Here is a 14,080-nt window from a genome sequence, read left to right on the forward strand (position 1 = left end):
TCCAAAGGAACAATACACAATTATTTATACTACATATGTATGTATATGAAAGGTCTTTCATTCAATGACTTATAAGAAAAAACTTAATTCTAAGTTTTCTGAAGCGAACAAATGTTCCAATGTTTTTTAAATTAATACGAATTTAGTATTTTTGGAGTTTTTTAAATAGAATAGAGTTTGTAGATTATTTTAAATTAAAAACCGCGAAAAATAAGACGACCAAACTGAAATACGAGCTCTAAAAAGTTCGAACATCGACTAAACATCTGTAGAAAAAATCCTTAAAAACTATTTTTGCTTTCATTAAATTAATGCTGTACTATTTTATAAAAGTATATTATTATAATATTTGGTTTAACATTAGAAATAACATATTAAATATTGTTGCAATTTTTTTTCGACTGCGAACTAAAAAACAAAATTTCACACAAAAAAAAAATCAAAATTTATCGAATTTATTATCGTAAAGGAAATGTGAAAAGTAAACAATGATTACACAGGGCAACAAAATCGAAAAAAATTTAGAGGCTTTTTAAACCACTACACAATGTTGATGTATTGTGGTTCCAGTAGTACAAATATGGACCAAATTTTAAATTCTGTGGAGAACATTTTTTTAAATTTTTTTTTTTTGTAAAATTGTGAATTTTTTTAGAAGTTTCTCCACATAATTTATGATAACTCAAAAAGGGTGAGTCCGATATTGTTAAAATAAACTTAGAAAAGTTTAAATTTACATAACCTTTAATCCGTTTATAAATTGGGTTTTAAGCGGCTCAGTGGTTTCGGAGTTATAATAACAAATTGTAGCAAAAAATATATTTTTTACGTGAAAATAGCAAATTTTTGTGTTTTAAAAAACACAATAATATCGGACTAACACTTTTTGAGTTATCATAAATTATGTGGAGAAACATCTAAAAAAATTCACAATTTTACAAAAAAAAAATTTTAAAAAAATCTTTCCATAGAATTAAAAAATTTTACCATTTTTGTACTACTGGAACCACAATACATCAACATTCACCCTTATCGTGGTTGGCGTAAATGCCTTACGTCTACGACTCTTTCGTACTAGATTAAAGATAAAATGCAAACTGGTTCTTTAATCTAGTACGAAACTGTCGTAGGCGTATGATGTTTACGCCAACCACGATAAGGGTGATTGTGTAGTGGTTTAAAAAGCCTCTAAAATTTTTTCGATTTTGTTGCACTGTGAACTTTTCTAAGTTTACTTCAATAATATCGGACTAACACTTTTTGAGTTATCATAAATTATGTGGTGAAACATCTAAAAAAATTCACAATTTTAGAAAAAAAAAATTTATAAAAATCTATCCATAGTTTTTACCATTTTTGTACTTAGGTAACCATGATGCATCAAATCTATATAGTGGTTAGTGAAGCGTATTTTTCCTGTTGACCTGTGTTATTGTAATTTTTTTTTTTTTAATTTAATGTTTTGGAAGATTTTAAAAATTTTAGTTGGGAGAAAAGATTTTATTTTAGTTGAGAACATAGACAATTTTTTTCGGATCCATACAAGATGGGATTATCCTAATGCCAACATGTGTGTATTATATTGTACACCTTGATGTCCATATTATTCAACCTTCCGTGTGCCTTTGAACTTGACAGCATGATGCTGTATCCTTCATTATGGTCATTGATTACCTGTACAAAAGAACATTTATTCCATCGTTCGTTTGTTCGTTCGTTCATTCATTTACGTCGAGTGGTTTTAATTACATTAACATTGTGTTTAATGTCAAAACACATACATTCAAAGATACATAGCACACACATACACATATCTCTGTATCTATGTGTAAATGCATGTTTATTTCCTTATTCGGTTAGTCATTTATTTATTCATTTATCCCAAGCACCTTTCAAGTACAAGGCCTGATTGAGAAAATAATTCAAAAAGTATTTTTATTCATTGTTAATATTTCTGCACTTCATACATCTATACATATGTACAATCTGTACATTTGAAAAATCATAGTGTAAAACATATGTATGTATGTATAGATAGATGTGTGTGCATTTGAATGTATTTTTTATATTTGTATATAAAATCAATATTTGTAATGTTAAAGTACTTCATTACATACAAACACGTACATTACATAAATTTGTAGAACTGAATGGGTCCAGAAGCAAACGTTACAAAATAATGCAATGTTGAGATAGATACGTGTATGAATTGAAATGCAATGATTGAAATTGTTCAGATTCTAGATTGAGTTCTTCTATTACAATTTTTTGCAAATGTTAAAAAAAACAAACACAATACTATTTAATGTAATGTCCGATTCATTTAATCAGACCTTAATCTATTTACATTAGAAGGGCATACGGAAATAAATTAGTTTGTTCTTCTATTGGTCATTTTCCTCACAAGTGTTCTTATCATCGTATTCGACATGTCAAAGTTGATTAATAAAATAAGTAGTGTTTTAAAAATTTCCAGATTAATGTTAGTTACCCTATTCGACTTAAAAAGGGCTCCTCATGCATAATATCTTGTTCATATAATTTTGGTGAGATGAACGCAAATATGGCAGACATTTTAAAATCGTCGGTCAGTTATCGAGATATTTCGAATACTTTTAGCTTTTCACTAAAAACTTTTTTTTAATTTTATCTCAGGAACGTGGAATTTAATTCAACATGTTAAAAATAAAAACTGTTTATAGTTTTAAAATCTAAGTAAGTTGAGCTCTTACGTGAGTATCATTTTTTATTTTAATATTTAAGAATGTTTTCAGGATCATGCAAATATTTTTAGGTAAACAAAATTTATTTTTTTTTAAATTCTATTTGAAATTGCTTTTTAATTTTTTTTTAAAAAAGTTTTTTCCAAATTTTTTTTAATTTTTTTTTTAGTGTTTTTTTTATAAATTTTTTTTCAAAAAAAAAAATTTTTGATGAAAAAAAAAATTCGGGTTACAAAATATTTTTCCCGATTTTGACCCATTGTAGGTTCAACTTACTATAGCCTTATCTACATCGTTGCAATGGACTTTGAAATATCTATCATTAGATATCCATATTGTCTATATTAATGACTTAGTAATCCAGATATAGATCAAAAATAGGTCAAAAATCGAGGTTGTCCCGGTTTTTTGCTCTTATCTCCGTTATTTATGGACCGATTTTGCTGATTTTAAATAGCAAACTTCTCGAAAGCATGTCTGACAGAATTATTGAAGATTTGGATCCCGAAGATATCTGGGGTCTTCAGAAAATTGATTTCAACTAACAGACGGACAGACAGACAGACGGACATGGCTTAATCGACTCCGCTATCTATAAGGATCCAGAATATATATACTTTATAGGGTCGGAAATGAAAAATGCAGAAATTACAAACGGAATGACAAACTTATAATAACCTTCTCACAAAGGTGAAGGGTATAACAAGTAAGAGAGCTATATTCGACGTGCCGAATCTTACCCTTCTCCAAAGTAAATTTTTTTTTGTTAAAAATAGGAGTTAAAAAATATTTTTTCAGGTTTTGACTCATTGTGGATCCGAATTACTATGGCGTTATATACATCGATGGAAAGGTCTTTAAAATATCTATCATTAGCTATCCATATTGTCGTGGTTTCTTGTTTATATCTCAGCCATTTGTGTGCTGATTTTCCCAAATCCAAAAGGCAGCCGAACCGGGAATATAGCGAATATATGGATGTATGAATCAAGTATTTAAGTTATTTTTTGGCCTCGGAAATTGGATTTCAACATACATATGGACAGACGGCCATGGCAAATCGTACATTTTTTTTTCTTTTTATACCCTTCATTTTTAATTTGCGACCCCACAAAGTATATACATATATTCTGGATCGTTATAGATAGCAAAATCGATATAGCCATGTCCGTCTGTATGTTGAAATCAACTTTCCGTAGCCCCCAATTAACTACAAACATGATTGAAATATCAATATATCGGAAATTCTCCCGCCGCTGTTGCTATTTAAAATCGAGAAAATCTACCCACAAATGGCTGAGATATAAACAAAAAACCGGGACAACTTCGATTTTTGACCTATTTTTGTCTATATCTGGATTACTAAGTCATTAATATAGACAATATTTTTTTTTCGCCAAAAAAAATGTTTCCACTAATAAATATAAAAAAAAAATTTTAAGAAAAAAATTAAAAAAAACAATTTCGAAAAAAAGAATTAATTTTGTTTAGCTAAAAATATTTAAAATTTGTATTTTAAATCTCGAATATAGCTCTCTTACTTGTTATATTGAACTTTTTCGGTATTGGCGGGTGATCTGCGCCTTCCCTTGCCACTTATAGTGAAGGGTATATAATTTTTGAATCTTATAAGTGTTTTTATTGAAATATTTTAACAAATGTTTAATCTTTTACCGCAGTACAAAGAAAAACTTAAAATATATTAGCTGTGATTAAAACAGCTGGATTTAAAGATAAAAATTAGAAACATTCCTTACCCAATCCTGTAAACTTTATTAAATATTAGTTAAATGGTACTCAACTAAGAGCTTAACTTCCCTAGATTAATCCACAAACTGATGAAAAGAATTTTCATTTTTATTTTTGTGACCTGCGTCCCAAAATTATATGATAAATATGTTTTGTGCGAGGAGTCCTTCTCAAAAATGTTATTTTATATAGTAGAGTTGTGTAAAATGAATCCTAATTGTTTATATTTTATATACTTCTGTTTCCAACAGGTCTAGCACTTTATTTTGCCCAATCTTTCGAAATGTACATAACATTGAGAGCACTTTTGGGTCTGGTATCAGTATCGGTCACATATTCGGGTCTTATTTTGGCAATAGAATATGTTGATGGCAAATGGCGCACCATCGCCGGCATGTATAATCTCTTTCCACTGCCAATATCGTACATGCTAATTTCCGGCATTGCGTATCTAACACAGGACTATCAACGTCTTCAGTTGTGTATCGGAATACCAGGAATCTTCCTGTGTTTTCTATGGTAAGTACGTAAAACTACATAAATTTAAATTCAATGAAATCTATTCAAGACAGAAGAGGATGCTGTTCTGTTCGTGTTGTTGTCACTAGTATTCATGTTACCGAGTACTTGTGCCACTGTTGTTGTTGTTTGATGTAAACAAAATTGGCACACACGAGATACTTCTCAGAAGTAACAAAGTAGGTATTCCATACAAGATACAAACAACAACAACAACAATAATAACAATAACAATAAGTTCGTGTCTAAATACAACAATTTCAATACAAAATCAAAATAAAAAGCATTGAAATTCTTTAGAAAAACAAAATGGAACAAAAAAAACAAACAAACAGGCAGCAACAAAAACAAAATTAAAATTATTTATAATGAAAAAGTGTGCTGTCTAAAAATGAGAGAAAAACAACAACAACAACATCAACACCAATTTGTTTTTGTTGTATGGAAAATATAAAATATAGAAAGAATTAATGTGTGTCTGGCTAAGATAAACAATCGAATTTTTAGTAAACGTAACGTTTGTTTAAATTTAGACGAGTGGGCGGCTCAATTATAAACAATTTATTCCATCATGCCATTTTAGGTTTGTTGTACCCGAATCCCCTCGCTGGCTGCTGGTCAAGGGCCGTGTCGAAGAGGTGAAACGTATTGTACAAGCGGCAGCCGATTTTAATAAACGTGAATTGCCACCAAACTTTGAGGCCATGCTGAAGCCCCCCACCCAAGAAGTTAGTTCACAGGATTTTTTTTGCCTGTTCCGATCTCCATACTTGAGACGCATCACGATTTGTTTTCTATGCATCTGGTTCACTATGAATTTGGCTTATTATGGTTTCATCTTGAACATGAGTACATTCGGCGGCAATGTCTATCTCAACTCGGTAAGTTTTCACTACTAACAACGCTTATGGAAAATATTCATTTTATTTTATTGTTGAACTCTCATAACATAGAGTTGGGTGCTTAGTATTACATACAATTTACAGATACGAGTAGCAACAGATTGGAATAAATTATATTTTATATTTTTAACCTTTAACTTATGAGGTGGTGGTAAATTTTACACCCCCTCTTCATTTTTTTTAAAGTTTTATCAAAAAGACTTTCGAAATAAAGTGCCTTGATTTTTGTTTCAAAAAACATTTTCCTTTTTTTTTAATTTTTTAAAGTAAAATTTTTTGCAAAAATTATAAGGTGTAAAATTTACACCACATCTGGGACTATGGCAAAATGTTCACGTCATAAGTTAAAGGATAACATATCTACATATTTCTGTTTTAATTTTTCTCCATGGATAATTCTTAAATTAAAAAAATCAAATGTGGTCCAGAAGAGGGACGAATACTAGCTATTTCTGAAAATTGCAGTTTTTACAATGTTACACACGTTTTAAGTTTTTATTGACTTTTTATAATATTAATTTGCAACCCTATAAAATAACAATCTCCGACTGTCCGGATTCAAATCTAGTATTAACATGCAAGGAAAAAATAGGATTGTGGTAACCATAATCGAAGAGCATCATATTATGATTGGATTTTATCGTTGCCGTCAAATTATATTATTCGGTTAACCTTTTTCCCGGTATTTTTCACTCGGTTAGCCGGTTTTTACAATTTGGCACTAAATTCAATAAATTTCATGTTTTGGTGAATGTTTTATTTACATTCATTGTATACGCATTAGATCAAACATTTGGACTGATTTAAAATCTTAACGGATCTGATATATAAAAGCTCATTCGAAACAATTTTTAAATTTATCAAAGGTTTATAAAATAAAATTTCCATTCAAAATTGCTTTTATAAACCTTTGACAAATTTAAAAACTGTTTATGCATATGGGGGGAAGACTTTACTTACAAATAATGAAACTATCAAAAATTATCGGGTCTGATAACTCAAGCCCAACAATATTCTGATTCCAGCTCAACCATATTTAGATTTCACCTCAACCATAATGTTTGGTTGTAGCTCAGCCATAATATGATTGAGTCCAAACATATTTCGATTACACCTCAACCATAATATTGTCATGTAAAAATATGTTAGATGATATGTCCGGTCCAGTCACATACTATAATTATATTAGAAATCCTTAAATAAGCTCGGATAAACATTGGATAACCAAAAATATTTTATACTTTTCTTTTTATTCGAAAAAATATTAGTGGATTTTGGACTAATTTAGTATTAAACAAGTAAGAGAGCTATATTTGGCTGTGCCGAATCTTATATACCCTTCACCAAATTATACTTTAAAATAATTTTTTTTTCCAAATTGTTTTTTAATTTGTTTTAAAAAAAGTTTTTTTAAAATTTTTTTTTTTGGAAAAAAAATTTTTGATGAAAAAAAAAATTCGGGTCAAAAAATATTTTTCCCGATTTTTACCCACTGTAGGTCCAACTTATCTAACATCGTTACAATGGACTTTGAAATATCTATCATTAGATATCCATATTATCTATATTAATGACTTAGTAATCCATATATAGATCAAAAATCGAGGTATCTCCGTTATTTATGGACGGCTTTTGCTGATTTTAAATAGCAAACTTCTCGAAAGCATGTCTGACAGAATTATTGAAGATTTGGATCCCGAAGATATCTGGGGTCTTCAGAAAATTGATTTCAACTAACAGACGGACAGACAGACAGACAGACAGACAGACAGACAGACAGACGGACATGGCTTAATCGACTCCGCTATCTATAAGGATCCAGAATATATATACTTTATAGGGTCGGAAATGAAAAATGTAGAAATTACAAATGGAATAGGGTATCATTCCATTTCTCACGAAGGTGAAGGGTATAAAAATTGCCGGGAATTAAAATTTTATTTTAATTCCCGGAAAACTAGGAATCTTTGTCTAAATACATTTAAATTTTATTACGTTCGTATCGGTTAAGGTTTTTTGTTAAAACCAAAAATTATCAGAAACTGATTTTTTTTTCTTTATAAAACTCATGATTTAATAGATATTTAAGATTTAATAGCCATTTTCCTACAATATTTAATGTTGTGTTGAATTAATGATTTGTTTTTAATGATACGAGTATCATCATTACCTTCTTAAATGAATATTTTATCTAACAACTACAATTCTTAAACATAGTATAAACAGATTTTTACAATCAACATGTGAATTTTGTTCTATCTGTTGAATTGTTTTTGTGGTTTTCAGTTTGTTTAGTTTAGATTAGTTTCATTTTAATTTCCCTCCCATGAAGTGTGTTTACACACATGAACTTTCTCATTTGTTGGCAAAGTGCCCAAAAATTGTTAGAAAATTATGTTTTAATAAGCGTCGGACATTGGCGTTAGATGATATAAAAATGATAAATAGTTTGGTTAGAGCAAATTGTTAGAAGTTCGTTTGTTGGTTAGATTGGTTGGATTGGTTGGATTGGGTTGGGTTGTGTTGGATTGTTTATTTATTGTTTGATGAGATGAAGAGCAAATAAATATCCATGTTCTAGTAAGAATGTGTTAAAATAAATGAATACGATGATGAGATATTGATGATGACGTGCAGATGTTGTACGATTTGTTTACACACAATGTACGAATGCTATTAAATGTATCTAAGCATTATTTTCTTATAATACAAACAAAAATTTAACAAAACATATTTAAGATTTTAATGTTGTTTTGTTTAATTTAATTTTTTTTTTCTTCTTAAAGGCATTAGCAGGTCTTGTCGAAATTCCTGCAATTGCAATTGCCATGTACATTATATCCAAAGTTGGCAAAAAATGGCTGTTTAGTGCCACTCTAATATGCGCTGGCATTGCCTGCTGTTGTGCAGCAATAACAGAAGGAAAGGAGGACATATTATGGTTAAAAATTACATTCATCATGATTGGTAAGTAATTGTAAATATTTATGTTTGTACTTATTTCTACTCGTAGTATGTAGTTAGTACTTAGAGCTATTTATTCTTTTGTATTATTTTTTGGTTTATAAAAAAATAAATATCTATTGTATTGTGCTGTATTTCGTGTGTTTATAATTTCAGGTAAATTTACGATAAGTGCTGGCAACACGATTATGCCCGTCTATACAGCGGAATTGTATCCAACAGCCATACGGAATGTCGGAGTTGGGGCCTGTAATGTCGCTGCTGGTTTGGCTCTTATATTGACGCCATATCTGTCATTATTGGTAAATATGAATTAAATTTAGCATGATAGATAAATTTGCTCTAGATTTGAGCATATTTTATATAATAAAATTAGCTCTAGATTAGAGGAAATCATCCTTGTTTCAAAATTAACTACATAGTTTATTTCATTGAATTGCTATTTAAAAAAATCTATGTTTTCTGTTAAAAATATATGTAACAACACTATGCTACACCAACAATATACAGGGCTTCTCATATATCAATTCTGTTTTAATGGAGTCCATGGAGATACCTATAGTTTTTCTCGATTACTTCGTTTAGTACTTTTTTATAAGCAAATGTAGTTCAATAACGAAGATACAACTTCAAAATCTCATAAGTATGTTGTTTTGAAATTGGATTTAAAATCGTATGTGAAATATGGATTCCAACAGTAAATAATTTATACATGAGAACTCCTGCATATATAGGGTAACATAGAGACGAAACTTAATTGACTAAAACCTAACTCTTGCAATAACAAAACACAAGATAGTCAATGTATTTTGTTGTATCAAAAATATGATTTGTTGTATTTTTGTTTGACAAATCGGAGTGTCTCGTCCCTATGCCTGCATAGTTTTATCATTAACCTTTGTATTACTGTCCAATTTTCATTTATAATTTAATTGAAAAATGTGTTTTCTTTTCTTGCAGACTAAAATTGAAGATCATTTATTAATGTCGCTTTTAACGGCTTGGTGCCTATTTGGCGGATTTGTTGTATTATTTTTACCTGAAACCATGAAACAACACTCGAAAGCTCAAGCACAAGCTCAAGCTCAATCACAATCTCAAGAAGAAAAGTAAGTTAGCAAATCTAAAACCTTTCAATAATTAAGCCCAACATTTTACAAATAATTTTTATTAATTTAACCACATTTCAATTTGTTTCAGATGTTAGAATTTTACATTTATGTTTGTGTATCACAAAGAATTTCCAGTATAACTATTTAAAACAGCAAAACAAATTTGACTTAGATTTTGGCTGGTCCAGAATTTAAGAATATTTTTTCATCAATATTTTTGTTATTAAGTACCTATAATTTCCATTCTCTTCCATCTCTTTTACTCAAACAAACAAAACAAGAAAACAACAAGAAAAATTATAAATACTCAAAGCTAAATTACATTTAAATATGTTTCATTTTTTAATATTATTTAATATGTACTTTTAAATAATTGTTTTGTTACTGAAGCACAGCAGGCAGGACCTTTAAGTTACGAATTTCAAATAAATACAAACAAAAAAAAAATACAACACATATCCCCTCAAATACACACACTCATACACAAATTATATACATACTTCTACACAATAACGTTTTCAGACTCACAGATGAAGACGGAAATTAAATGAAATTTAAAAGTTGTTTCCTATTCACACATACTTACTACAAACACACATGCATATGTACATGGAATATATGGAGTAAATAGCACACATTACTAAAATACATACCGAATGTTTGCAAATAGACACAATTGAAACATGACGACTGCATTTGGCAATAACCCAGCAATGGCTTTGGCTACAATTTTAATTTCTATCACTTTCTAAAAGCATTATGTTGTAATGAGTTTGTCATTACTTTGTCGTTATACGTAATCTCATTTACCACAATTCGCGACTGCAATTATATTGATTTATAGATAGCTTTCTTTAAAGCATTTAAGCCGAAATATTATAATTGGATATCGTTTAATAGTTATGACGGAAAATGATCACGTAATTCATTTATTTTCTAGCGCTTCTGTAGAACACATGAATACGGACAGTATAGCGGTTATATTCATGCGTTCTAGTACAAGTTGTAGTACTAAAATTGTTTTTCCCCCCGGTACATATACATAATTGTAAAAAATAATCATTTCGAAAAAAAAATGGAAAATTCACTCTGATTTTAAATATATTTTTATTTTTTACAACATAATTTTTAAGTAGAAATTTAGGACCAATAAGGTCATAGAGGCTAGTTTATTGAGTATTATATTTATAGGTTAATATTCGAGGCATTCAAAGATGATTATCCTGATTAAAATATAGAATTTGAACAGTATATTTTTGAAAGTATAAGATTTTTTAAGCTAGAATCAATAAACTTTGAAATTGAGTTTAAAAATTCACAATTTTCAATGCATAAAGAATTTTTTGCAAAAATTTTAAATTCTAAAACCGGGGATATACGATACATTTTCTGAAAACTTAGCCCTATTAATATCATTTAATTTTTTTCTAACTTTTGTTTGAAATAACAAAAATAGTATGATCTTAATAAAAATATAATTTAATAAAGTATTGTATTTGTGTACAATTGTCAATTCTGGGACAAATTAACAAATTCTAATGATTATTTGAATACAAAATAAAAATCCTATAAAATTACAAAATAATTATACGGTAATTATTAGTATTATCGATCCAAAAAGATTTTTCTGTGAATCATATGAAATAACCATGAACCAGGACCATAACATATTTTATAACCATCTAAATATGCATATATCTGGAACGTTTAGGATTGATTAACTTTGGATCGCATCATCAGATCTTAAAAATTGTGGTGTCTTCCGAAAGGATATTCTCTTTACAATTTTAGTAAAAAAAAACACATCTTCCTGAGACTAATAAAATCAGAAAATGTCCCATATGCTTGGATATACTCAAAAATTTTGTTTTTTTTTAAATTTAATTAAGAGGTTTTTGGCATTTTAATACTTAAATAAATTTAAAATATAAATTCAAATATATTTTTTTTTTTAAATTAGTGTTTTCTAAAAATAAATAAACCTCTTGTAGGCTATAATCAGAACTGTAAAAGAATGATTAATTTTCTAATGAATCTTTGAATCATTCATGCAATGAATTGTAATTTTTTTAATGCATTAATTTTCCAAAATATCAATTGATTTTATATTTGAATGAATTAATAATAAATTAAATACTCTTAAATTCATTCATTTTACAAAAATTTAATTGAAAAATGAATTTAAAATTTCTTGAATGCATTCAGATTGCTCAATATATGAATTGAATTAAAATTTGAAAGAATTCATCTTGAATTAAAATTATTGAAGGCATTTGTTCCATCCAAAACAAGAATTGAATTTAAATTTGAATGAATTCATTTTGTTATTGACCTTCATTATAATTAATTTTTTAATAAAGTTTTCAGATAAATATGACAAACATAGTTTTTCAATAAAAAAGAAGACTTCTTGTGATCTTTATTCAAATTAAAAAAATTGAATGGAAAAATGAAAACAGTGAGACCTCGATTTTCCGTAATGGTCGGGACCGGGAGCATTCTGGATAATCAATTTTCACGGTTAATTGAGTACCAATTTTTAGTAATTTTTTAATACATATTGTTTGTGAATACTATGTCGCTTTTTTGTTTATTTTTGAGTGGAATATTTTAGCCTTTCATTCACTGTTTATCCAGAAAATGGAGTTCCTTAAATAATAGAGGTAATTACTCGATGCCAACAAATTTTAATCGATTCAAAAATATTTTCTTGATTGATGTTGCCGGTTAATCGAATCACGGATAATTAAGGCCCCACTGCAATTCCTTTCCTTTTAATAATAATCGATGAATTCATTCAAATTTATATTAATTTTTTTTGTTTGGGTGAAACGAATGCCTTTTAGAATTTTTAATTCATGATGAATTTATTCAAATATTTATTCAATTCATTATCAGGGCAAAATTAATGCATATACATTTATTTAATTCATTTTGTATTAAAAATCAAATATGAATCATTCATTTACAGCTCTGACGAATACTTAATATTTTTTTTTTGTATTTGGGATTCCCTTATTGGATATATATCGTCCCCTTATTTGTTTTTATAAATACATACCCGATACATATGAAAATAAAAAGTTTTTGAATTGTTTTAAACTAATTTTCAATACCGACCGTAAATAAAAAAAATCATATGTATTTTTTGAAAATCTAATACAAATTTTGTTTAGACGATGAAATTGTATTATGATACTTGAGTTTTTGACAAATATTAATACTCAGTATTGCCGTCTATAAATACCTTTAGCACACAAATTTTAAACTCAATTATTTCGAAATGGCAAAAAAATTATACACTATTGTTTTATTAAGGGAACGATATACATATAAGAGTGACAAATTGCCTGTGTTTTTCGTGATTTTAAATTTAAATCGCAGATACGGAAAAACTGTAAGAGTTATTGACATATTTTTATTCCCTACTTATATTCTCAATAAATTCCAATGTGATGATCAAAAAATTCTGACATTTGTTTAACAAAATGTTTAAAAATTTGCAAAAGGAGATTTTAAACAGTCGGTTAACGGTATCCTACGAGGACAAAATCTCATATACAAGTAAATATGGATATGTTTTATGTAAAAATTAGCTTTTATTTTAATATTTCTCATAATATGAAAGGTTTTTTCTTACATTTCTTGTTCAAGTGTCCTGAGTGAAACACGTTAACCGGTCTGGGGAATTTTTAGTAACTTTAACTCGTTGTCCGATTTGGCTCAATTTGTCACAATATTCCAACCGAAAGCTTTGAAAGCAAAAAAAAATTGGCTGTCACCCTAATATATTCGATAACGATCAAGTTTTCTCACTGGTCTTATAAGTATTTCGACCTGTAATTGAAAAATATATGTTTTTGTGTCATGGCAAAATATACTGAAATTCAATACCATAAAATATTGTAGTTATTTTGAACTAAACTCTCTTTAGTTTTCTTAAATTAATCCATTTAAGCAAATCCTAGATAAATTAAAATGTCTTAATTTAGTTTCGTAAACTAAACATAAACTAAATCTACACGTGTATTGCATATGCAAACTTATTTCCGGTTGCAAAAATTCAAGTAACATTATTAACTTTTCCATAATAAATAGTCGTATTAATAGA

The 14,080-nt window shown here is 28.3% G+C and overlaps 1 protein-coding gene across 1 annotated transcript in view; it reads left to right on the top strand.

The window, feature by feature from the left end:
• LOC135949208 (organic cation transporter protein) overlaps positions 1-11,198 on the top strand; it is a 38,001-nt gene extending 26,803 nt beyond the window's left edge. Inside the window, exons 5-10 of the mRNA XM_065498695.1 lie at positions 4,724-4,991; positions 5,575-5,872; positions 8,680-8,860; positions 9,014-9,159; positions 9,818-9,966; positions 10,058-11,198. Coding sequence (XP_065354767.1) covers positions 4,724-4,991; positions 5,575-5,872; positions 8,680-8,860; positions 9,014-9,159; positions 9,818-9,966; positions 10,058-10,064 — 1,049 coding nt within the window. The 3' untranslated portion in view covers positions 10,065-11,198. The remainder of the gene's footprint in view (positions 1-4,723; positions 4,992-5,574; positions 5,873-8,679; positions 8,861-9,013; positions 9,160-9,817; positions 9,967-10,057) is intronic.
• Positions 11,199-14,080: the final 2,882 nt, after the last annotated feature.

This window comes from Calliphora vicina, chromosome 1 (genome assembly GCF_958450345.1).
Source record: "Calliphora vicina chromosome 1, idCalVici1.1, whole genome shotgun sequence".
Classification (NCBI taxonomy): Eukaryota; Metazoa; Arthropoda; class Insecta; order Diptera; family Calliphoridae; genus Calliphora; species Calliphora vicina.